Genomic DNA, 25547 nt, shown 5'->3' with positions numbered 1-25547 from the left:
CGGAGCAGGGCTGAGCCTGGCTTCTGGCCCCGGGGGAGAAGGTCAGCAGTGGCTCTGCTGCCCACGTGAAGGTACAAGCAAAGCTGGGCCCCTGCAGAGGTGGCATTCGAGGTGGGGGATCACTTCTAACTCCCCCGGTCTTCAGGATCGGCTGGTCAAAACGCTCCCTGGGGACAGAGCCCCACAGAAACCCCCCACCGTGATGCTCCTGACACCCCCACAGCTGGAGAGGTGAGGACTGACCTCCCCGCTGGCCTCCTGCTCCCCCCAAGACCCGACCCAGGCTTCGCTCACCGAAATGTAATCCAGCTCGTTATAGGAAACAGCCTCCTCCACCATGTACGGCTTCTCCGCTGCCCCTGGCGGACACAAAGAACTGCGTGAAGATGGGGGCAAAGGAGCCCAGCGCCGCGCAACCGCAGCGATGGACCCGCAAACCAAGCCGTGTCCCAGGCAGCACCAAGCCACGGGGCACGTGTGCCATGCCTTCTCAGGGGACAAATCAACCTGAGCTCCCTACTGCGGCTGCCACCGCTCCTAGGGACACTAGCAGGAGCTGGCAGTGAAGGTAGTGAGCTGTGGTGGCCTCACGATGCATCCTGGGCTGCACCAAAAGAAGCGCGGCCAGCAGGACGAGGAAGGGGATTCTGACCCTCTGCTCCGCTCTGGTGAGACCCCACCTGGAGCACTGTGTCCAGCTTTGGGGTCCTCAGCACAGGAAGGACATGGAGCTGTTGGAGCGGGGCCAGAGGAGGCCAGGAAAACGATGAGAGGGCTGGAGCCCCTCTCCTATGAAGACAGACTGAGAGAGTTGGGGGGGTTCAGCCTGGAGAAGAGAAGGCTCCGGGGAGACCTTCGAGCCCCTTCCAGTCCCTAAAGGGGCTCCAGGAAAGCTGGGGAGGGACTCTGGATCAGGGAGGGGAGCCAGGGAGGGGGAAGGGTTTGACACTGAAAGAGGGGAGATTGAGCTGAGATGTGGGGAAGAACTTCTTTGCTGTGAGGGTGGTGAGAGCCTGGCCCAGGTTGCCCAGAGAAGCTGTGGCTGCCCCATCCCTGGAGGGGTTCAAGGCCAGGTTGGAGGGGGATTTGAGCAACCTGGTGTGGTGGGAGGTGTCCCTGCCCAGGGCAGGGGGTGGGACTGGGGGGTCTTTGAGGTCCCTTCCAACCCAATCCATTCTGTGATTCTATAATTTATGGACAAGCCACGGATCAAGCAAGTCTTCCCTGGAGCTGAGCACAGAGGCCACTGGGATGGGATACCTTTCCGGATCAGGTACACGTAGCAATCCGTCAGCAGGACGTAGATGAGCTGCAGGTTCCCCTCCATGTGCCCAGTGCTCATTCGGATCATCTGTGTGGAGAGAGAAGAGCTCTCAGCCCGCGGATGAGGCAGGCATAGGGCTGGTCCTTCGCGGAAGATCGATCACAACCACCTTACCCTGAACAACTGCTCCTCGTTCTCCCGAAAGACGTGGATCATCAGCAGGAGGAGATGGTTGTTATCCACCCTGTGGAGAGAGACAGCAGAGGATGGACATAGAGGTGGAGTTTGGTGAGTCCAGGAAGGGCAATCCCCTTCCTTACTGAACTTGTCCATGATTCGGGCACCTGTTGGGCCCCCAAGACCTTCTCCTCTCCCCTTGTGCCTCATCTTCAGCCTGGAAAAGGATGGGCTTTGCCCCCCAAAACCAAGGACAATGGGAGAAGTACCAGCTTGAGCTCAAGATTGTTTGGAAGACACTCTCCCTGCTGAGCAAACCCAGCCTCACCTGAATTCGGAGGGATGGGTCAGCTCCGAAGGGCTGCCCTGACCTTCCTCCACACCAGAGTCCTCGGCGCTGCTCAGGGAAGGGCTGGGCTGCTCCTTCTTGGGCTCATGGAGAGCCTGGGGGTTGGCCGTTTCCGTCTGGCCAGTTTGGGGCTCATCACTCGCCCCTCCAGCCTCCTCTACTGCTCCAACTGCCTCTCCCTCTCTGCTTTCTTCTTCTTCAGGAGCCTCAGGGCTACCAGAAACATGTGGCGGTTGGCCAGGCCCTGGAGAGTCATGGTGGCCACCACCTGGTGCAGCAGCGTTTGGACTCTCGACGGTAAAGCGGTAGAAGTCCATGGGGGCTGAAATCCCCTCACTAAAGTCGCCAGAGGACGATCCATCCGGGGTCTCCCCTGGCGTGCCAGTCCGAAAGGACTGCCCGGGGGGCTCGTGAGGGGCATTCCAGCCTCCGGGGTCCAGCTGCCCGTTAAGCCTGTCCATCACCTTGCTGAGGGGCTGCCCCAGGCTCTCCATGGACGTGTCCTTCATCTCGGGGATGTGTAAAGCCAGCTGGCTGAGGGCAGAGCGCTCCCGACCCTCCTCCTGCCTGCCTGGGCTCGGCTCACCAGCCGGGGCAGCAGGATCATCGTCTCTCTGTGGGTCCTCTCTGTCGCTCAGCCCGTTCACGCCGCTATCGCCGCTGACCTGCTGGGGCTCCATGGGCGCAGGGGTGTTCACCGGCTCCTCAGGCTTTGCTTTCTTCTTCTTGCCTGTTTTCTTCTTCTTGGCTAACCTGCATGGTGAGAGACCAATGGAGACGTCACTCATCTGCACATGCTTAGACTTTTCCAAAATAGAGAGGGGTCCCACCCTTCCCCAACAACCTTCCTCTGCAATTTTCCCTATTGCAGAGAAATCCTCGTATCAAGAACATCGCCCAGTGTGTGCCCACGAAGAGGCCCCGTCTCTGTGCCAGCCGTCACAAGAAAAGCAGGGTATGGACACCGTTTCCTTCTTATTCAAAAAAGAATAGAGGCATCGGCTGCGAGACACAGCATCTTGGGCTTCCTTTGGCCACAAAGGGGCTCACAAACGGATGTGGAGCTGAAGTGAGGTGGGAGAAATCCCTCTCTTGAGAGCATGATGGGAGAAGGTTTCAAGAGGAGGTGGGAATGCCATGTCCCTGGCTGCCAGAAGAGGGAGATGCGGGCTGGAGCACACGGGGATGGTGGCTGCGGAAGCACCCCCCATAGCACCCAAACAGACCCAGGCCACTCTTTTTTGGGAAGTGAGCGTGGTGCTCTCCTTCCCACGTGTCTGCCAGAGAGTGGGGAGCGACACAACCCAGCTCCTCCGCACCTCCCAGGAAAATCAGGGTGCAAGAGCAGAGCTTGGGCCTGCTGGGCTGGTTTTGGGGTGCCCCCACCCTGGGTGTGAGCAGACAGAGCCTTGAGCTCTTTGTCTGGGTTTAAGGGCTCCAAGGGACCCCTGGGGATCTCCTCTGCAAGAGTCAAATGCAGGCCAGCAGGTCTGCAGAGGCATCTCCCTCAACAGGTTTAGCCACAGCTCATTGACAAAGAAGAGGAAGGAGGAGAGAGAAGATCTGAGGCCCAGAGGTGCTGCAAACCTGCCACCAGCTGGAGAAAGCGTCAAAAAAAAAAAGCCCAGGGCTTCCTCTGAGCTCTCCAATACAGACTCTCAGGCAAAGGTGTTTACATCGAGCCAAGCTGTAGCCCTACAGACTCAAGGGACCAGCTCTGTTGACACCTACCGAGCACCAGTTGGTGTCTGGAGGTGTAAAACCCCTTTCTCATGGTGGTATAAAGGCTACATTGGGCTAGAAGTGTTGGCACATCATCAGCCTCTGGTGACAGATGACACTCAGGAGCACATTTCCAGGCCAGGCAGCTCTGTCCCTACCTGATGACCTCCAGCTCTGTGCAGCTCTCGGACTGGTCTGTTCCTTCAGGGGTGGCTTCTGCCTTCTCCTGGGAAGCCGAGTGCACCGGCGTGGTCTCGGTGGAGGATGGCACGTCGGCTTTCTCCTCGTTGAAGGGGTTGTAGCGCTGCGTGGGGCTCTTCACCGAGGCCTTGCTGCCATTGGCCTCCGAGGCGGTGGAGCGCGGGCAGCTGAGTGTGTCCGTGAGGTCTCCATCTGCAAAGACAAGAAGGGAAGGGCAGGATTTACGTCGGCTCCGGCACCTGGATCGAGTCAACTCAAGCAAAGCTGGGCGCAGGGGGGGATCGGGGCACTACACGGTCACCGTACTGCTGGCAAGTGACACCATCCCAGCCACTGGCAGAGTGCCATGGGGCCATTCAGAGATCGCTGCGGGCAGCAGGCTCTTCACGAGGAGGGACAGAGAGGCCACCGTGTGACCCAGCATCGCTCTTGCATTTTGAACCCGCTGCAATTTAGGCAACGCCTGGAAAGAACAGCTCGGTCACCCAGCTCGGTCATTCCAGCTCGGAATCCACAGCTGGATTCAGAAATAGCATCCTTGGGAAGGAACTCGAGGGGGTCTCGGGGCCATGGTTCTCCTTAGCGAGATGCCAGCGAGGTACCGGGGCTGCTGCCCCCCATTGCCGCTGCTGCCCTGTGACGGGGTCTTAGGAAGATGCTCGCTCGGGTAGAAGGGCAGAAACGGAGCCAGCTGCTTTTCTCAGCTTGTGTGACACACACACGGGGGGGGACACACAGCATTCACCGGGGTCCAAGGACAGCAGGGAGCACAGACAGGTCGTAGCACAACTGGCTCGGCCCGTGTTAGTCTTCAGAGGGAAAAGGAGCAGCAGAGAAGGGCTACAGGAGTCATGCTCGGAGTTATCCATCCACAGAGTCACGGTTAAAGGAAGGTTACCCCACGCCCTTCTCTTCTCCAGCGCCCTCCATTCCCAAAGCCAGCTGGAAACCTCTTGCTCGGCAGGGACATCCCTTCCAAAGGAAATCCCAGCCCTGGCCGACTGATTCGGGGGGGCGTAGGTTTATGAGGAGGAAAATAAAACCTCTTATAGAAGTCTAATAAAGGCAGTTTTGTGATGGCCGGCTTCAGAAGGCTGCTTTGTTCCCACTGAAGGGCCTGCCCCGCAGCGCGGGGGGTGAGAACTCCATCAGGGGAAGTAAATCAGGGAGATTTTTAATGTCTACATTAAAGGGAAGACAAAACGTTTAAAAGCTATTTCAGCCCCAGGCTTCTAGCCTGTATCATCAAAACGAACATCACTTCTTTTGCCTAAACCCTGCGAGTTCTGTTGAGACAAAACAAACTTTGTCCAAAATTCTTCCCCAAAAGCGTCCACTGAAAACGGGGAACTTTCAGTGCCTCAACGTTACCTCCTGCTCTGCGTACAAACAGCCAGGGAGGCATCACTAAGTTGACCTGGCAGGGGGGGGTAGGATGGAAGGTTTGCCAGGGCTGAGGTTTGCTCAGCACACAGTAACCGGAGCTGTTCCGGCTGGATCACCCTGGAGCTGCGCACGCCTCCGAAAACCAGAGGGATTTGCCCCTCACGCCCCGTGGCTTCTCCCAGCCCGCACCTAACACCCAGGGTTACGTTCTCGCTGGGTGTTGGGTTTGGAAACGTGGTTTGTTCTCTCTGGGCACACACTCGGGCTTCAGCGGGGCGTTAAACCATCTCTGTGAGCATCGTTGCACGTGGGGTGAGAGAGAAGACGAGAGGGAGCGTGTTAGAGGCGTAGAGCCATCCACATGGAATTCAGGCAGAATTTCCCCCAATATTCAGGCAATTCGGACCCAAGGCTCCATCCAGCTTTTAGCTGCAAAGGACAGAGCGTGGGTGTTTTTCCTCCGGGGGTAAAACCAAGAGATCCCTTACTCCTGTGACGTGCAAAGGATACGCACAGGGACTGCACGGGGAGGAAGGAGAACAAGTTCCTCTAAAATGAGCACGTGCTCCTGACCGTGAAGGCCAGACATCGCCAACAAGTTGGTTTTAGAAGTGGTAAAATAAAATTAAAAAAAAAAAAAAAAAAAAAGAAGTGCGGTGACCCAAACTGAGCAGAGCAATGTGCTGGATGTTGTGGCTTCAAGAGAGATTTTTTGACACAGGAGAGCAGGGTCCAGGGAAAAAAAAACCCAAAACCTCCCAAATTAATCCCTGGCAAAAGGCCCCAAATAAAAAATAATAAAAAAAAGCAGAAATTTCTAGTGCTTTCAGGAAATCAGTGAAGGTGGATGGGTTTTTCAATCAGCACCCTGCATGCCTTACCCCAAAGAGGGAATTTACAGCGTAAGGTCTGTAAAATCAGGTCATGTTCCTTTGGGACGGCCGCTGATCCCTGCCTGCAGCTTTAGGACAGCGGAGATTTTACACCTTTTATTTTATAACCTGGGAAAAAGGCTCCTTTATCAATACCGGCCGTAACGTATCGAGCAGCCACAGAACCTCACTCGAAACTCCAGCCTCACATTTGCTACGGGCAGACACCTCTAGAAGACACGGGAGGCATCGTCAGAGGCAGGAAAACGTCCCTCCACTCCGGGATTAACGGCCAGGAGAACGAGCCAGGGAAAGCTTCGCACGTGGTCTCACAAACGAGACGCCCAACCTCCCACACCTTGGGGGGGGATCTTTTCCGCTCCTTTCTGCCTCTACCGAATTCCATCGAGATGGGGTGGTCGGCTGTTAAAGGGACGAAGGGGGGGGAGCATGCAGCAAGCTCGACGTGGCAGCAATGCAGAGAGGAAAAACAAAATGGTGCAACAGAGATGAGTATGTCCCACCTTCCCAGTCTCTGCTGGGCATGGTCTGCATTGCTGGAAAGACATCTCCAAAATCATAATCTACAAAAACGAGGGATAAAACTCAGGATTAGAAATACAAGTAGTGGGGAGGGAGGTGGGGGGGGGGGGACACAGGGGAGAGTGTGAAGGGGGATTTTGGGGAGGGAGATGGGAAAGGATAGAAACAAAACAATCTTCCACAGGTATCTGAAACGCATGAGAAAACAGTTAGGGAACATGGATGCAAATGGAAACCAGCTGCACTAATGGTGGTTCCTGCTGGATGTCTGCGTTACGGAAACTACAGTGGGACCAGGGAAGGATGAAGGCCCCTTTATGGGAGCTGCTGGAAAGCCAAACCAGATGAATGGTTGGTGTCATGTACCTAATTAGGGATACCCTCTGTGCCTCAGTTTCCCCACTTCACACTTACCTCCCAGAGATACTGTGATGTTTGACTCATTAATGTTTGCAAAGCCAGGGGTCTGATTAAAGGTAAAAACTTGTTCTCTGATCCTAAAACCCCCAGCTTCACCTACACTCCCGGGGCAGCGAGAGGCTCCTGTTGAAATGACGAGCAGTGAAATAGTTACTGAAGTTAAATTCCTCCACGTCAGAGGAACAGAGACAATTCCTGGTCGGGAATCCTCCACCATCCTGGTCCCACAACGCGGGACAGCACTTCCTACACCAGCACCCAACCCCTCTGTGTGCAGGGAAACTGAGACACAGATTACAGCTGCTGCCTGGACACATGGAACAGCGTGTGACAATGCCAAACCCAAAATCTAGCTCCAAAATCCCTTGGATCTCTACTGCAAACCCCTCTTCTCTCGATCATTAAGCTTCCATCCACCAGATGAGCTGGAGGTCTGTGGCCAAACCCAAGTGACACCCCTTGCCCAGTCAGCAGGGACAGGCAGGACTTGTGCTGGCACCAAGGCAGGTTCTGCTGAGCGAGGAACAGGAATCCAAAGGGGTGCAGGATACGCTGAAACGTCTTCTTATGCCAGACCTCTGGGGACAGAGGAGCTTCCTCCTGTGACTTTCATTGCTACGTTCCTCGTGCTGTCTCCAACTTACCTGGGATGCTGGAGGTTTGGCATAAGCCAGTGCCCGAAAGCAAACCCTTTCACACTTACAGCACAAGCACAGACGTCGTGGATGAGCCCCAAACAGTGCTGTGCTTCAAAGTCCTTGGCTAAAACGATGCTAATTCCCATCCCAGGCTGCTCCTTCTCAGCATTTTTCATGTCTGCGGTTTCTATCTTGCACATAAAAGGCAACCGGCAGACCCTTGTCTCAGAGGGAACCCATCTGAATTCACTGCACCCAATTAATGGCACACATCACCCCACCTACTCCGGAATCCCCTCATCTCATTTTGTTCAAACTGACATCAAAAAAGGAACAGGGCCAACTTATCTGGGATTAGGAACAGCAGCAGCAAAACTGTTCCTTCACGTGAACACGCTTCGTGCGGCTTAAGGGCTCCCTGCTCCAGCCCGAAGCGGGTTAAGGGGGCAGGCAAAAGGCACGTGTCTTCTCGGTTCACCAGGACCACCACCAGCCCTCTCTGACAGAGGTGACGGGGTGAGGACAACACCTCATCAGGCTGCTCAAGTTAGGATGCATAAAGAGATAAAACCAGCACCTCCGAGACCACCTTCCCTCAGACTGCAGACACGGAGGAAAGACTCTGGAAACTACTCCCCACGACTTCCAGTGTACGTGGGGCTCTGGACTGCAAAATAAGCAGTTAAGAAAGGTCCTTTGCCGCCCTGAGTACCTGCTCTGAACTGGAAGCCACATTCAGATAGACATGATTTTCACTCCATGGGGAGATTTCTCACGTTTTCGCTAAAACACACCCCCCCAGGATGGAAATGTGGCCTGCGGTGACTAGAAGGGAAAGTCCTTCTCTCCTGGTCTGAAGCAAAGGGGATGTCCACAGCTTAAATTCCAGCACCTCCCAGGGCAAGACAGGAAAGGCTCACAGCCTAACTGCTGGGTTTCTTGCTTTGCTCTCTTCCAGCCCATCATTTGCTACCTCATTCGGCGTCTGGCCCGCTCCAGCAGCTCAGCCGGAGGCAATGTGGGAGCCCTGACTGCACCCATCCCCAAAAAACCACTGACCTTCACTGGAGGGAGCGATGGCGCTGTCATCCCACTCCAGGTTGGTGGAGGTGACCGAGTTGAAGGAGTTGAGGGACAGGCTGTCCGAGCCGTGCAGGGAGCTGGGCAGGCGGTCTTCAAAGTCTAGCAGGTACTGAGGTTTGTAGTAATCGGGCATGTAGGGAGCCAGATCCAGGTAAGGAGCGTCCTGCAGAGAGGAGAGCGTGGGGTGAGTCAGGCTCTGAGTCACCACACACAGTTATTAGCACAGTCCAAACGATGGGGCTGTCCTTCAACCTCTTCCCACTGTCCATTTCTGCACCTTTCAGAGGAAATCCAGCGGCTCCACCGTGACACCGAGGTTTAGCCAGTGGCTTTGTGTTTACCTGGAGGGACGCCAGCATTTTGTATTGTGCTTGCAGAGCTCAACTCCTTCATCCCCACCAACCTGCCCCACAGCTGGTGTCCCCACAACTGCCTCGATCCTCTTCCAAACAGTGCAGGGGAATAACTGAGTAACAGGAATAATTCCCATTGCTGGATCTCCAGAGATCCCAGCCTAGAGCCTTTCCCAGCCTAAAAGCGGCAGCTTCACATTTTCAGCTGAAGACCAACAAGAAGGTACAGCCTGGACCAAGCGGTGGGACTTCTGACACCCAGGACCTTCCCTGCTCCAAGAGAAACACTCACCAGATCCAAGTCGAAGCGGATGAACTCCAGCCCGGACACCAGCGTTAAGAACAAGGTCAGATGATCGTGACTGCAAACCAAGGCGTTCCTGCAGCGCGGATAAAACAGCAGAGCTTTAGAGACGCGGGAAAGAGAAGAAAGAGCTACAAGAGCCCTTCTGTTTTCTTGGTGGCCTGTCTCTGAGCTGCCACATAAAAGCCTCAGAGCTGTCAGCCTGCTGTTTTCTTCTTCTTAAGAGCAATGGCAAAGCTTAAGGGCAGATGTATGTGGCTCAGAGAACTATGTGCTGCCCCTGAACCAAGCTACAGCCAGATTTCCAGGTGTCCACCAGAGCTGGGTCCCCGGACAAGAGCTCAGCAGCTTCTTGGAGAACACCGAAGAATATAAAGGCTGCATCTGGGACTGGGAGTAACAGCAGTTAACTGCGAGAGATGCATAAAAGCCCTCAAATAGGACAGCGTGCCCACATACAGAACCTTCAAATTAATCATGTGAAACCTCTGCAAAACCCACAAGGAAAGGTCAGATCCTGATCCACTGCTCGCTCCCCACTGGCAAATTAGGGCCTGCTTCTGACAGGAACGGATGCCAACCAGTGCCCAAACGAGAACGAGCTGGGACACTCACTTGACGTAGTACTTGTGCAACAGGCTTAGGTTCTCCTGGAACAGCCTCAAATAACTCTCCAAGGAGTTTTCGTTGAGGGCGAGGTACAGCCATGCCCGGCCTGAAAAGCAAGCAGCAGAGAGATTTATCTGTGGGGAAACACCAGAGAAGCGAAGTGAGCCCGGAAATAATCCCGAATCGGTTAAAACATGTCAGATCGTTCATTCTTATTTGTATCATTTCAGGGGAGCAACTGACCCTTGGGGAAATCTGTGGGGAAAAATGCCAGTGGGAGACGATGAGGCGGATTTGTGATTCGGAGTGGGAATAAGAATAAGAGACTGCGTGGTAGCCAGTTGAGAAGCAGACACACAACTGTGTCTCTCCGGCAAGATGGGAGCCCTGTGGCATTCCCAGCAGGAATCGGGAGACAGGAGAGACGGAGGGAGAATCGCTCTGAATCAGCGTAGGCGCAATGTGAGGTATTACACAAATCGTGGTGCAGAGAGAGGTGACGGCGGGGTCTGCGCTCAGCTCCGCTCTCACCGGTACGGGGCTTGGGAGACGAGGGGTGGTGGGGTAATCAGGCAGAGAGGAGGCCTCTGGGCACTGTCCTGCGTCAAAAACGGTCTTGATGGTCCCAAACATCCGCTACAGACAACTCGCAGCATCGGGCAAACGACAGCTACAGTGAGACGTTACACAGGATGGGGCTGACCTGCTGGAGAGCAGCTCTGCAGAGAGAGACCCGGGAGTCCTGGTGGACAACAAGTTGCCCACAAGCCAGCAACGTGCCCTTGTGGCCAAGAAGGCCAATGGTCTCCTGGGGTGCATGAGGAAGAGTGTGACCAGCAGGTGAAGGGAGGTCATCCTCCCCCTCTGCTCTGCCCTGGGGAGGCCACATCTGGAGCACTGGGACCAGTTTGGGCTCCCCAGTTCCAGAAGGACAGGGAACAGCTGGAGAGGGGACAGTGGAGACTGTGAAGATGATGAGGGACTGGAGCATCTCTCTGCTGAGGAAAGGCTGAGGGAGCTGGGGCTGTTCGGCCTGGAGAAGAGCAGACTGAGAGGGAATTTCATCGATGCTGAGCAATAGCTAAAGGGCAGGTGTCAAGAGATGGGGCCAGTCTTTTTCCAGTGGTGCCCAGGGACAGGACAAGAGGGAACGGGCACAAACTTGAACATGGGAAATTCCATCTCAACATGAGGAGGAACTTCTTTGCTGTGAGGGTGGCAGAGCCCTGGCAGAGGCTGCCCAGAGAGGTGGTGGAGTCTTCTTCTCTGGAGACATTCAAACCCCCCTGGACACGTTCCTGTGGGACCTGCTCTGGGTGACCCTGCTCTGGCAGGGGGTTGGACTGGGCAATCTCCAGAGGTCCCTTCCAACCCCATATCATTCTGTGAATCTGTTCTGGCATGAGAGGTGATGCCTCCCATCTGCCAGAAACCCTTCCCGGAGCAGAACCCAGCAGATGGCTTTGGTTTCAGGGCAGCAGAAGCAGGGCTGTGTCTTTGACCCAACAACCCATCCTGAGACACGGTGCAATTATTTCTAGAGCCGTTACGGCAGGACTCCCACCTCCTTGGCCTGAGCAAAACAAGCCACCCTCAGCAAAGAGTAGCCCACTGGCTCCCTCAGCCTGTCTGAAGCCCCAGCCCTTGGCCACGTGGCCAGCAACAACCTGCCCGGGCCTCCTGCCAGCTGTCCCCAAACGGAGGTTTGCCCTCAGAGCCGGGGCAGCGGCTGCCAATACTCACTGCGTCCCAAGTTGGTGGCCACGTGTTGAAGCACCTCTATCTGTTTGACGGCTTCCCGGCGGGTGAAGTGAACCACCAGCACCCAGTAGCCCGAGGAAAGATCTTGCAGGCTGTAAGAAGAAAGAAGTCCAGAGAAAGGTTAAGCATGGGCATCGTTATCTCCATCCCAATTACTGCCTAAACAGCTGGCCCATGCCGAGGCCACATCAAAGCATGGTGAAAAGCACCCCAGCGGCCCAGGGGCAGGCTCCACGCTTACCCATAGAGCAGAGCGTGGTCCAGATGTTCACAGAGGCGCTGCAGAACCTTGTCATGGTTTCTGATGGCCGGCGTCTCGTCTTCACAGGCGGCAAAGTAGCTCTGCAGCTGTGAAAATAAGAGGTGGGATGGCTGAAATACCCTTCTACAGCCCACTGAGGAGGCGGATAGAGATACCAAGACACTCACAGCCAGCATTAAATAGCTTTTTTTAATCTCTCGGATTGTTAAGCCTTGATGCAGGTTACTTACAGGGTGTAGCAATTGGTTTTAAGAGTACCCTAAAGGCAATAACTCACAGGGAGAACCTCACCCACAAAGATTCGTGCGCTTTTCAGAGACACGCCAGCAGCGTGGCCGCAGCTGCAGAACCAACTTCCCTGTTCGCTGAGCAGGCGGGCTGGGCTGCACGGCCTCCTCCTCCTCCTTTACAGCCAGCACTGCAGCGGGGTTTTGGTGGCTCCCCTGCAGCAGTGCAGCCATTGCAAAGCAGTTCAGAACAGAAATAAATCAGAGCTCTGGGCTCTGTTTCTGGCTCTGCCATGAGGAGTCCCCTCCTCAGTCTGAGTCTTGCCCTGGGAAACGCTGGCAGGGGAGAGATGTTGTTTCCAGGTATAAAAGATGCTCCGAGTCCAGGAACCTCATTCTTGCAGCACATGGGATCTGTGCTAAACCTGTGCAAATTCTCAGCGCGGTTTCAGCATCCCGGGAAGAGACAGAGGTTTTCCTGTTACAGACAGCTCCCATAACCACTGCGATGCTGGGTATTGATGCCAGGCGGCTGAGAGCTTCCCCAGACTTTCAAAGAGGGGCTGGCATGGCTGGCCTGGCTGCACGGCAGCAGGGACTCTGGGGGTGTAGAGGGCAGCGCAGATACGGACGGAGGCACGTGCGTACGGGACTAAGGCAGCTCAATTAATCCCGAGTCGTTTGCCCCTGCTGGGGTGAGGCTACATCGCTACGACGCGCCACGTCACGGAGCTGCCGCTCTCTCAAAAATCAGGACAGTTTGACTCATCCTCAGTTAACCCGTTCGCAGACACAAAGTTAGCTCTGAAGTCGGCGCTGGCCCCACGCTCTGCTGACAACAGCCCTCGGAGGCTCCACGCAGCATAAATTGCTGTTCTGCTTCTGCAAAACCAGCTAGAAATCCTAGAAATCCCCTTGGACCCAAATCCTCTATCCCTTCCCAGCTGACCCACTGGTCTCCTCCTGCCCCCAGAGCTTACAGATCTATTTAGGTCCCCGTCTCACACATACTTGGCATTCAGGGAGGGAGATTACTCACCCGGGATGTAATCTCAGCTGAATAGGCCACGTTTATTTGCTCTGGCTGGCGACAAGCTGAGCCACAACACATCATCCCTGTGTACATTATTTTGGTGACACAACAGGTCTCTGCGAAACCTCACCGGTTGGACAGTAGATTTTTAAAAAACCAAAACCATTTGCGCCTGTCGAGTCTGAGCTGTTCCCAGAAACTGGTTTCTCCTCCTGAATTATTACTGGAGCCGGAGAATCGCCTTTAGAAAATCATCCAGTCTCAATGTGAAAGTTATCAAGGGGGACAGAGAACCTCACGGCCGCTGGGGAACTGCTCCCAACAACCCTCTTAAAAATAAGGATATATCTGGCTCCAGCACCCCATGGTTTGAAGACCTGGACTCTCTCCGGAGCTCTTAGGTAAGACGGGAGAGGCAAGCGTGTTCCTGCATGGAGCAGGTCCCAGCCCTTACATGGGAAAGAACTGCTGAGCCCAAAGAATTGCGGCCAAATTCCCTCATCTGATCTCAAAGCGCAGCTCAGCCTGTCCCTGTCCCGTCTAGTCAAGAAGGTAAATCCCCCGGGGAAGGAAATATGCAATAATGCTTTGTTTGCAGAGCCACCCACGGGTGCTCCAGCCACGCACAGACTTTTTCACAACACCCAAGTGAGATCCAAAGCATTTCAGCTCAGCAGCTCTTACCCATTTCTGGGGAGAAGCTGAGCCAGAAGATTTGCACTATTAACAGGCAGCCCAGACCCAAGCAGGGAGGAGAATGCCCTGAAAATCCCATTATTCAAGAAATATTTCAGGAGCTACCTGTGTTTTAAGCTCACTCCTGCAGCGAGGACACTAGAGGAAGAAATATAGAGTCACATCCCTCAAAGGATGGACAGACAGAGCTACAGGTGATGCTCTCCAAGACCTGTCTGGAGATCACTAAAATACCCCATTTTGGGGAAAATGAAATAGGACGTGAGACAGGATTTGAAGGCAGAAATTCCCAACTTATCCCAGCGAGGCTGTTGCCTCTGCAGAGAGCCTGGGGTGCCCTCGGAGGAGGGGTTCTGTGCTGCAGGCTCTGTGCTGGCTTGAGGAAACGCAGCTGTGGGCGACAGGTAGGGGAAAACAAAAATAACCAGGCCCTACCTCAGCGTACCACTGAAACCAAGGAGCCACTCAGCCAGCTCTGCACTCGGGGAGGTCATCTTGGGGGGAATTTGGAGCCCATCTGTGTCACTGACTGGAGGAATTCCCCGTGACAGAGAGACTCCAGGCCTGGGCAGCCAAAGAGATGAGCAAAGAGAAGCATTTCCTCTTTTTTCTTTCCTTCCTTCTCCAAAAATAAGTTAGGTCTTTGTTACAGTCCTTCCTGCAGCCAGTTCACAGCTCCCAACCCTCTCTGTTGTTACACGGACCGACCTGCTCCCACCATCAGAAGATGCAAACCCTTAGCACACAGCGGTTGTCTCATCTCAGCATCTCCAAACAGCGAGAAGCACCAGGGAATTTCTGAAAAACAGATTTCTCTTCCCTAGAAAAGTCAAATCTTCCCCCCACGGAGGGATCCAAGTTTTAAAAGGCTTATTCTGTGTTATATTAAGGCTTGGTGTTACTTTTCGCTGCTCTGCAGGGAGCACGCAGCCTCCTGCCCCACACAAACCAGTCACCCCTGCATTTCACCCCCATCCTGGGGAGGCTGCTGGAAAACCCAGCCCCATAGCGATGTCCAGAAACCTATTCCCAAAAGGCTCAGTTCTGCCCCTCTGCAACGTCAAGAGCCAGAGGACGAGCTGCTGTGACTGTGCCTTGCTCAGAGTCACGAGGGCCACGCCAGCCCCGCGCACGTGGGACACTGCGAGTGGGAAATGCACACTCAGCAGTTTTGGATTTGGATTCAGGCGCTCCCGGTCACAGTTTAGGAACTGTCGGTCACCGGGCAGAGCATCAACAGCTCGCTCCTACCCAGCTCATAGAATAATAGAATTGTTGAGGTTGAAGGGACTTTTCAGATCATCGAGTTTACCATCAACATAACACTGCCAAACCCACCACTGACCTGTGTCCCTCAGCACCACGTCTGCCCAGCTTTTAAATCCCTCCAGGGATGGTGACTCCACCACTGCCCTGGGCAGCCCATTCCAAGGCTTCATAACTCTTTTGGTGAAGAAATTTTTCCCAATATCCCTCCTAAACCTCCCCTGGTGCAACTTGAGGCCGTTTCCTCTTGTCCCATGGCCTGTTCCTTGGGAGAAGAGACCGACCCCCCCTGGCTACACCCTCCTTTCAGGGAGTTGCAGAGAGCGAGAAGGTCTCCCCTCAGCCTCCTTTTCTCCAGGCTGAACACCCCCAGCTCCCTCAGCTGCTCCTCACAAGACTTGTGCTCCAGACCCCTCGCCAGCTCCGTTGCCCTTCTCTGGACCCGCTCCAGCCCCTCGACGTCTTTCTTATCATGAGGGGCCCAAAACTGGACACAGCCCTCGAGGTGGGACCTCACCAACGCCAAGCACAGGGGGAAATCATGCTGTGTCAAAGGATGGTGCTATTTCCATGATCTCTACAAAATAAACATGGCCAAGGGCTTACAGCCCCGAGCACAGGACATGCAGGGCTTGCCGGAGCACAAGAAGCTCCCAAAAGAGGTGAATCCCCACCAAACTACCACGTGTCCAGGAAGGAAACAAGACGGAACGAGCCTTGGGATCTCCTGGGTGGAGTCATCCCTACGGCGAGGGTGACAAAAGGCTGAGACTTGCAAAAGCCGATGGGGAGGCGTTTTCAGCTTGGGGAGAAGGGTGAAGACACACCACGGAGGAAAAGTAGGATGAAATAGCTTTCCCAGCTGGAGAATAAAATCCAGTTGCATCATTTCCCAAAGGCCCCGCTGGCATGCTCCAGGATCCACCTACGGAAACAACAATTCCGACAGATTTTTAGGTAGGAATTGTGGTTTCTGTAGGAAACCACAAGCGTCTTAGGGCAGAGGCACAGACCATGGATGGTCCCAGCACCCGACACTGATCACGCAGCACAGGCAGGAGCGATGTGACGCTGCCCTGAAAAAATGGTGTTTGTATGGAGTGTTTACTTCTCTCCTGTCAATTGCTATAAGACACAAATGAATAATTTGAAACCAACCTCTCCCTAATCACGGCGTCGCAGACGGACCTGTTTGGGAGGTGGTGACCAAACTCTGTGAAGCATTGACAAAGCAGCTCCCTGACATATCTGGGCAGTGAGACGGGCTGGAGCTGGGGAAAAGTCAGGAAGGAGGAAAGCAATAAGGTCAAAAAAAACCCAAAACCATTAACTGAATGCGACATTGGTCATCTCCGGATTTTCTGGAGAGATGCTCGTCTCCTCTGTGCTCCAACACCAGAAGGCTGGCTCGGATGGAGGACTTGTGTGGGGCACGGTGAACGCCTCCAGGCCTGACCCAGGGCTATTTATAGACATTCCTGTGGCCAAAATAAGCGCCGTTGGCTCACAGAAGGCATCCCCGCCATCCACCGAGGCCACTGCAGCCCCGACTGGGCCTGAGCACCGGCGTTGTGACAGCGTGGGACAAAACCCCCTTCGGTGAACTGGTGACAAGAGCCCAAACACTCGAGGGTGGTGAGTTCAACACACTCGAGAAGAAAGCAGAGCAGAAGGGAGTTTCTCCAACGAGAGCTGGTTTGCACGGGGGGGAACACTGGGTTTGGGCTCCCAACAATCACACCTCGTCCCCGTGGAGGAGAAGGTGGGTTTAATTGCTGTTTATCAATCACGAGTTGAATTTTTTTTTTGGAGCGATACACCACACCCCACTCCGGCACGCACCAGAAAGGATATTCCTTGCACAATTTTATAGCCTGCTAATCGCACCAGTTCTCAACGAGCGTGAAGCTCTCCAGGCTCCTTTGCTGTGTTGCAAGAGATGCCAAAAAACAATCGGGGCAGGCGTGCTTTAAAGTCCATTCACCAAACCTAATCATTCTTGTGGCTCTCCTTTGAAATCTCTCCAGTATTTCCACAAGCTTATTGAAATATTGAAACAAGGCCCCTGACCTGTTCACGGCTGGCCACAACCCAACCGAGTCTCCCTCTCCTCTCCGTAAGTCTGGCCCGCAGATGTTTCGCTAACAGCTTTCCAGCACCGAGTTCATTTCCCTTGTTCTGTTTGGTATTTCCCTGGCAGGACAAACACGGCCAAAGGAAAGCAGAGAGCCCACTCGGGCACCCTTTCCATTCCTCCGGCTCCGTAGCCACAGCGCTCGGGGAAGGAAAGAGGTGCTTCGAAACCCGCTTTTCTCACCCAAAGCACATGGACTGCGAGCGGTTTTCCCCAGCTGCAGGAATGCAAAACAAAAGCAGTGCCATCAAGCAGCAAGTGAACAGTCAAAACATGACAGAAACTGCAGAAGCCTTTTTTCTGCCTCAATTCCTGCCCTCTCCCCGTCTTCCCCAGAGGCTGGAAAGACCTTTTCCAAGCTACCAAGTAGGTGTTTTTCTTTGAGGGCAGTATTTCATGAGCTATCCAGGCAGGCAGCTGGAGATGCCACCCCTTTGCTAGCCTCAAATCCCTTCCCAAACCTGCTCCCAGCACTTGCTGCATGACTGGACGAGCATGGTGGCATGTCACCTACTGGACGGCACAGCCAGAATAACCCTCTGCAGCAAGAGCAAACCCACATGGTTTCCTGTGAGCAGTTTGCAAAGCTGTCTAAGAAGGCGATTAAAAAAAAAATGCTGATTAAGAAGGCAGCTCTGGGTCTTGGCACTCAGTCTGGGGCTGCACCCAGAGCTCAGCACCCTCCGGAGCAAGGCTGGAGCTCCAGGGAGCACCAAAACAAGGTGGCAGGTGACTGAACTTGTCCCATGCAGACGACGACAGCTCAATCCCAAGGGAAGAGGCAATGGGAAGGGACAGGATAGACAGCTAAGAAGATAAATAAGCAACTAGCACTCTCATACCTGCTCAGGGGAGTGCAGACATTCAGTGGCAAATGGATAAAGAGGAGGCTGAACCACTCTGCCTGGAAGACCCCTAGTCTTCCATACCACCCACAAAAGCAGGCTGAATTTCAAGGTAGGGGTGTTATTCTCTCTTGTACGCTTGAAGAACACAACCCCCTGAAACTTCAGCTCAAGCAGGATGTTTTGGAGGTTACAAACATGATCTGACTCAACATTTCTTACAACAAGCTTCCAAACCAGCACCAGCCTCAGCATCCAGCTTCCCATCCCACATGCAGTACACCTCGCCTGGGTCTCGTGGGCTTTCCCGATGAAATCCATCTGCACGTTGAAGGCACCACAAACGGATGGTGGAACAGCCTGGAGAGAAACGAAGCACGCTCATGATGTGCGGAGACAGGAGCCTGAAAGAGGTGAAGCTGAAACCCACAGCAAAGATGCTCCGTGGCTGGAAACGCAGAGTTCTGAAGCTTTTGCAATCCAGCCCCAGCAAAGCTGTCGCCTCGTGGGAGACGTACACTCGTCAGCTCCCGCACCCCGAAGGCTTTTCCAGGGCTTTCCTTCATGATTTCCAAGCAGCAAACCTTGGAGCAGGCTGGAGCTGTGCGGGGCTCAGCCAAGGACAGGATTTTTTTTCCCAGTGGTGACACCTTGCAGGTCGTGGGGAGCATCCCGTTCCTCTGCCACGGCGAGCAGAGCGCAGAGAGCAGGGGACGGGCACGGAGCTGGCTGCTGCGGGACAGGATCCCTGCGCTCACTGAAGGCAGAGGGAAAAGTCACATGCTTGGCACAAGAGAAATAAACAGATTTCACGGGAAATGAAAAAAAACAAAAACCCAAGTTTGGCTGGTAAACACACCAAAACAAGCGACCTCAGGGTTCTTGTGCCCTGCAAGTCTCGGGAATGCTGCTCTCCCAGGGAGCTGCCGCTTACTCACACGCCGGCTTTGGATCCCTCCCCATCGACCAAGTCCTCTGGCCCACAGTTATTTCTGTTTCTCCTCTTGGACGAGGATATCAGGAACAGGGAAAGCTGAAATCACTCCACAGGCACCGGAATTGTGCAATCAGAGGCAGAGAGGCATCGCTTCAGCCTCTCATACAAAACCCACTGTTGCAATTCGTGCTCCTAAACCAGCTGCTCTCCCAGTGAAATGGGAGTTAGTGGCAGAAGAAATGAGACTTTTTTCTCCCCAAAAAGCCAAGACAAATAGCCTTGCCTAATGGCAGATCCAGAGCTGGGTTTGAGAAACACCTCTTCTGGATATAAAGAGACAATATCAGAATCCAATCCCCTTGCAACTGGAGACGACGAACCTCAAATCATCGTCAGACCTGTGTCAGGATGTGGCATGAGGAATTTGAAAAGAGATAAACCGTGACATACTCAAGTAACCCAAGAAACACACTGCTGCACTCTCAGCAGAACCACAAACGGCTTTGCTCGCTTGCCAAACGGTGGCAAAGCCCTTAGAGGGCCACCGAAATACGCAGTGTCGGAGCTGCGAGAGTTTGTAGACTTCTTAAGAGCACCTGAGCAACCCTTGTGTCTTCACGGTGGACTTACAAGCTCCAAAAATTGCTGCTGGCTTCAGCCACGGGCTTCTGGTGGCCCTGTAGTCTGGTGGCTGGTGACCCTGGGACACGTGGCAAAGGGGCAGGACTGCCAACAGGAGCGATGTCAATCCTTGCTGCGCGCTCCCCACACCGACAGCAGACATGGCCTGGAGCAAACATGAGCGAGAAGAAATACTCTGCCAGAGAGAAAAAATCGCTGTGGTCTTAGAGCCGGCGAGGTGCCCCTCAACAGGAAGCAGAAAGCAAGTCACAATTTGCCTATTTTCACATCTCCAGAACTGCTACCTCCATGTCACGACAACTGGGCTAAATAAATCCACCCAGGGGGAGATGAGCACATTCTCTCCATTATTTGAAGAGGGATGCTCCGCTCCAGTGCTACCTGCTTCTCTCCAGGACATGGGGACACTAAGCCATCCCCCAAATCTACCCTCCCTCACCATGTGGGAGGATCAGAGATGTTGCAACGCAGAACCAGGGGAACTGCAAAGGAATTTCACTGGTACAGGGCTGAAAAGCTGATCCAGAGACAAGCAGAAAAGGCACAGCATTAATTCACCATGGGGAAAGTGGAAACCTTCCCAAAGTCATGCATAAACGGAGCAGAGCCAGAGCTTTTGGCAAGAACTCCTGCAACATCAGCAAAAAACCATTGCTCCACCTGATTGACATGCACCAAGGATCAGCTGCTCTAGGGTTCATGAGAATTTGTGTCCTTCAAAGCCAGTGGGAAAGCCTGAAAAACAGAGAAGAGTCCCAAAATCTTGCATTCTGATTTCTTTTCCGATTTTAAGTTTAGCACCTGGAATTGCCAACAAAGAGCACTGTTAAGGACTTTGCCTTTTCACCACCTAATCCCAAGCAGGACAGCAATAAATCTCTCCTGAACCCACTGCCATGTCCAGGAGGGCATGGAAATCCAATAAGAGAATCCAAAACATCTACACTACCATCTTCAGCATGGACCAGGTCACCTGTGACAGCTCTTAGCTACCAGGAGATGGTTGGCCAAGGACAGATATGAAGCTGTGGGCACTTCTAGTGTGCTTATCACAGCAAGGGTTCAACAGGGAGGCACCAGGAGGCAGTTCTCATCCCGCTGCTGGCACGCACAGTCATATCTCCTAGAAGAAAACAAGCACTTGAGTGAAGAAGGGTCAGCACCCTGCTGGGAGAGGATACACAGAAAGCGAATGCACGCTGAGGCCCATCTCCAGCCTTCTGCCTCAATAAAGCCCTAATTCTTTAAAAAAAAAAGGGTTAGGCATCAATTTGCACAGTAATTTGGGCTGGAGCACAGCCCTCAGCAGAAAACAGGGTGAGGGAGCACTGGATGGGAAAAGGGAAAAGAAATGGTCACAAGACAGAAGCAACGAGCTCCGTAGCATCACGCTGTCCACGTAACCAGAGCAGAAAGCACTGCCCTCGGAATTAATTTATATCTCCCCGAGAGGACAAACTGCAGATGGGAAATCCACACTGCGCTCCCAGTTCCCTTGGAGGTGTGCTTGGATTGAAGCAAGGACCCAGCTCCCTACTGCTGAGCTCTCCCGATCTCTCCTGAAGCCACCAACCTCTTGACACCTCTCCAGCTGCAGGGGACAATTTATTGGGTGTCTAAATCAGATGTTCTGCCTCTCTCTCTGCAGCTGAGGCCTGATCTCACGCCTCTGCAGTCAGTGGCAAAGCTACCGCTGATCTCTGAGATAAGGGTGAAGGATGTGAACGGTCCAGATCTGGCACTTGGGTATCACACAGAGAAACCCACGGGCTTGTAATTACCCTCTCCGAGCAGGTTTGCATCCCTGCCTTTTCTAGCGGTGCCCCATCCCTCGTATATTTCTAGGAAAATGAGAGGGAAACAGTCCTGTTCACTGAGGCTTGAGGGGTTCACTTGGATCTGAAGCACTGGTTTTGCTGTTGATTTGTACGGCATTTACTCACTGCTTGTGTTCTGACCAGCCCACCCTCCCCCCCCCCCCCCCGAAATTCAGAAGCACCCTGGAGAAACTGAAGTCACAGCCAGGCAAAGTCACAGCCACAGGTCTCCGTGGCACAAACCCTGCTCAGGGCTCTGCTGCTGCCCACTGCCTTCCCCATCTGAGGCAGAGGGAAGCTGACAAGCACCTGGATGGTTTTCCCTGGGCCACTGGGTGAAAATAAGGCATTTTTTTCTGCTGCTGCTACTCAAATTGTAACCAGGTACCTCAGCCTTCAGTGGTGGCTTGTCCCAGTTTACCCAGGCTCAAGGTGGAGTTTAGTCCTGGTCATCTTCAGTCTAACGTCTGACTTGCAGTGCACGGACTGCTGAGAGTCCACAAACTCCTCTTTGGGTCTGAAGCTGAGGAAAGAAAACCAATGATCATCATCTGACTGAAAAAGTGGTGTGGTGTGGAGGGGTGTGCACATCACCCCAAACCCTCTGCTCTACAACTCAAACCTGCGACGATGGCAAAAGTAAGGAGCGAGCAACCTACGCAGCTAGGAAGCTTTTGAAATCAGAGGCGAGAGACTTGGAAAACTCCTCCGCGCCCCATGACACAATCCCAGCGCCAGGGAGTTACTCAAGAGGGACCCCGAGGAGGATGAAGGAGAGCAGGATTTCCCAGCGCGCAGGCAGGGTGTGGGACGAGTGTACCTGCTCCCCTGATCTACCACCTTTGCCCACCAACACAGAGAAAAAGAGAAATATCAGGGATTTGAGGGACGAAGTCGGACAGGGAAGCGCCAGGAAAAATTAGCAGCTCCACAGCTGAAAAGGAGCGATGAAGAAGAAGGAGAACTGCATCCCAGTGGTAAAAAGCGGGGATGTGCCAGCGCTGGACTTGGGCCATGCAGCTGAGTTTGGTTTCGCTGGGATGGTATCGCTAAATCCATCATCCTGAAGCTTCACGGAGATTCCTACGTTGCCCCGAGTTTCCTTGCTCCCAGCTGAACAGGGCAGGAGTGATAATTCCCCAAATCCCTCTTTGCTGCTGGACCAGGACAGGAGTCGGCAGAGATCGAGGCAAGTCAAGACAGAGGTGCGTTGGCAGAGCTGGAGCTGAGGACTCCTGTTCAAGTACGATAATAATTAAAATAGCCATCACTTTGATTTTATAGCATTTCCAACAGGGATCCTCTGAGGATTTTCCAAACACAAATAAATTATGTCCAACAAATCCTGTGGGGAAGTAGTAAATCCTCATACATACGGGGAAACTGAGGCAGTAGCGCTGCAGAGTGTTGTAACAGAGCTTGGAGACGGCTCAACATCCACTGATTTCCAGGTAGATAAAAGAATATCCTTAATTTTTAGAGGACAGAACGGTGAGAGACCAGAGCACAGGGTCACCCATGGAAGAAAAAAGAAAGGCTGGGAAGGTTTGCACGTCCATCCTACGTCCCAGAGGTGATACCAAGCCATCCATTCCTTAATAGTGCTGGGAATTCGCTTGTGATGGTCTTCGTAAGACAAGTTTTCAGGAATGAACCAGTGTCAGGACACATTGCAGACCACAGGAAATTTCCTACTCCATAAGGCAGCAGAAACCAAATAGCTGGAGAGATGTCAGCAAGTCCGCAAAGCCTCCTTTCCCCCAAACTTGGGATGAAAACTGGACTAAGATTCCCTTTACCTCCTCAAACAGAGTTGGTGTTCTTTCTCAGGCACAGCTGGAGCTCCCACGGGCACCAGGCAGGACATGTGGCCCAACCCAAAACTTCCAGCACGTCATTACAGCTCACTCCTGTGACCAGACTCCAGCGTCCTGGTGCCCTTTGTGCCAGCACGGAGACAGTCCCACCAAAGGGACGGGCTTTAAGAAACGCTCTCACCAGCAGCAGATGCCAAGGGGCAGGAGAAATGAGGGGCAAGCAGAACAACAAGGTGAGAGACGAGGTATGACGGCACGTGTCTTCAGAGCCCTTCTTTAGAGGGCTCAGACCAGGGCACAGCCAACCCCTGCCATGCCCCTGCCTGGAAGGAAGGCCTCTCCAAAGAGGGTTTCAGGCTGGACTCGTCCAGATCCCCTCCTCGTACAGCCCCAGGAAAAGGGGTCCCACCAGGATCCCCCCAGTCCCGTCCACGGGAGAAAGAAACTCCTTGAAAAGGGGGAACCCCCAGGGATAACCCCAGTATATCCCAACCAGCTGAGACGGAGGTTCCTGGGGGTGACCCTGGCAGTGTCCCTTTGGCAGGGTGGGCCAGGGGGAGACCCCTCACCCCCAGGGGTGCCTCTGGGGCGTCCCAAGGCACCAGCAACAAGGATGGCTCCAACCTCACAGCCCCAGCACAAGGGGTCACTAGGAACACCCCCAAACCTGCGCAGAGGAATGCCTAAAGGTGTCCCCTGCCTCTGGCAGAGGAGATGGCGGGTGTCCTTGACCCCACACTCCTGTCCCAGAGACTCCCCCAGTGTCCCCGGGACGTTCCCAGCCCCCTAGCCTGGGGAGGAGTGGGATGTCCCTAGGGACTGTCCTTCGGCCCCACATGTCCGGTCGTGATGTGTGTCTGGCGGGTCCCCAGGAGTGTCCCCCACCCAGAAGCAGAGGACAGTCCCCAGGGACACCTCAGGACTGTCCTAGGGCTGTCCCCTACCCCATGGCCCTGGCACAAGGGGGTCTCCAGGGCTGTCCTAGGGCTGTCCCCAGCCCCACGGACCCGGCACATGGGGGTCCCCAGGGTTGTCCCCTGCCTCGCAGCCCCAGCACAGGGGTGTCCCCAGGGCCGTCCTCAGTCCCACGGCCCCGGCACAGGGGGTCCCCAGCCCCACACCCCAGCCCGAGCTGAGGACGGGGTTGTCTCCAGGGCCACCCCGGCCCCACACCGCCCCCCCCGCCGCCCACCTTCTTGACGGAGAGGGAGATGTTCTCCAGGATGCGGTCCTTCACCTCTGCCGGCTCCATGGCGGCGGCGCCTCCGCCCGCCGTTGCCGCCGCCGCCGCCGCCGCCCGCCGCCTCGCCCGCCCGGCGGAGGCCGAGTGCCGGCCCGCCCGCCGGGCCCGCTCGCCGCCCCGCCGCCCCCCGCCGGCCGGCTCCGTCCTGCCGGCTGCCCCGGCCCGGCCCCGGCCCGGCCCGCCGGCTGCGGGGTGGCGGCCTCCGCCGGCGCTCAGCGCTCCATGGCCGCGCCGGGGCCCCCCGCGGCGGGCGCGGAGGCGAACGGGGCCCCGTGGGGAGGAGGGAGCGGAGCGGAGCCTCACTCGTGACAGGCGCCGCGCTCCGCCAGGAACTGAGGTCAGGCGGGAGGGACGGAGGGAGGGAGGGGAACGGCGATGCCCGCCCCCGGCAGCCGGCACCGGGGACCGCCCCGGCGGGCCGCCGCTAATGGCGCCCGCGGGTCCTTCACGGAGGCGGCGGGGCGCGGGGGACATGGCGCTGGGTCCCTCATGAGGCAGTGAGGGGGCGTGAGGGGAGATGGCGCTGGGGACAGTGAGGGGACATGAGGGGGATGAGGGGACATGGCACTGGGTCCCTCACGGCCCTGGGCTTGGTGAGGGGACTTGAGGGGAGATGGCATTGGGGACAGTGAAGGGACATGAAGGGGATGTGAAGGGAGATGACGCTGGGTCCTTCATGACCCAGTGAGGGAACATGAGGGGAGATGGTGTTAGGTCCCTCATGGCCCTGGGCTCAATGAGGGAATGTGAGGAGAGATGGCGCTGGCTCCCTCATGCCCCACTGAGGGAACATGAGGTGAGATGGCATTGGGCACAGGGAAGGGACGTGAGGAGAGACTGCATTGGGGACAGTGAGGGGACATGAGGAGGATGAGGGTGGATGGCACTGGATCCCTCATGACCCAGTTGAGGGGACTGTTGGCACAGTGAGGGGACATGTGGGGAG

The 25547-nt window shown here is 54.9% G+C and overlaps 1 protein-coding gene across 1 annotated transcript in view; it reads right to left on the bottom strand.

Moving 5' to 3' along the window:
• The window catches only part of PLEKHM2 (pleckstrin homology and RUN domain containing M2), a 28969-nt gene extending 4359 nt beyond the window's left edge, over positions 1-24610 (bottom strand). The window contains exons 1-12 of the mRNA XM_074161686.1: positions 24551-24610; positions 11924-12030; positions 11665-11774; positions 9928-10027; positions 9301-9388; positions 8632-8818; positions 6496-6555; positions 3671-3905; positions 1770-2543; positions 1439-1508; positions 1261-1351; positions 295-359 (exon numbers count right to left, since the gene is read on the bottom strand). Coding sequence (XP_074017787.1) covers positions 295-359; positions 1261-1351; positions 1439-1508; positions 1770-2543; positions 3671-3905; positions 6496-6555; positions 8632-8818; positions 9301-9388; positions 9928-10027; positions 11665-11774; positions 11924-12030; positions 24551-24610 — 1947 coding nt within the window. The remainder of the gene's footprint in view (positions 1-294; positions 360-1260; positions 1352-1438; positions 1509-1769; positions 2544-3670; positions 3906-6495; positions 6556-8631; positions 8819-9300; positions 9389-9927; positions 10028-11664; positions 11775-11923; positions 12031-24550) is intronic.
• Between the last annotated feature and the right edge of the window lie 937 nt (positions 24611-25547).

The sequence above is a fragment of the Numenius arquata genome, chromosome 20, assembly GCF_964106895.1.
Source record: "Numenius arquata chromosome 20, bNumArq3.hap1.1, whole genome shotgun sequence".
Lineage (NCBI taxonomy): Eukaryota > Metazoa > Chordata > Aves > Charadriiformes > Scolopacidae > Numenius > Numenius arquata.
The sequence above is the reverse complement of the archived record's forward strand: the minus strand, read 5'-3'. Positions and strand labels throughout refer to the sequence as shown.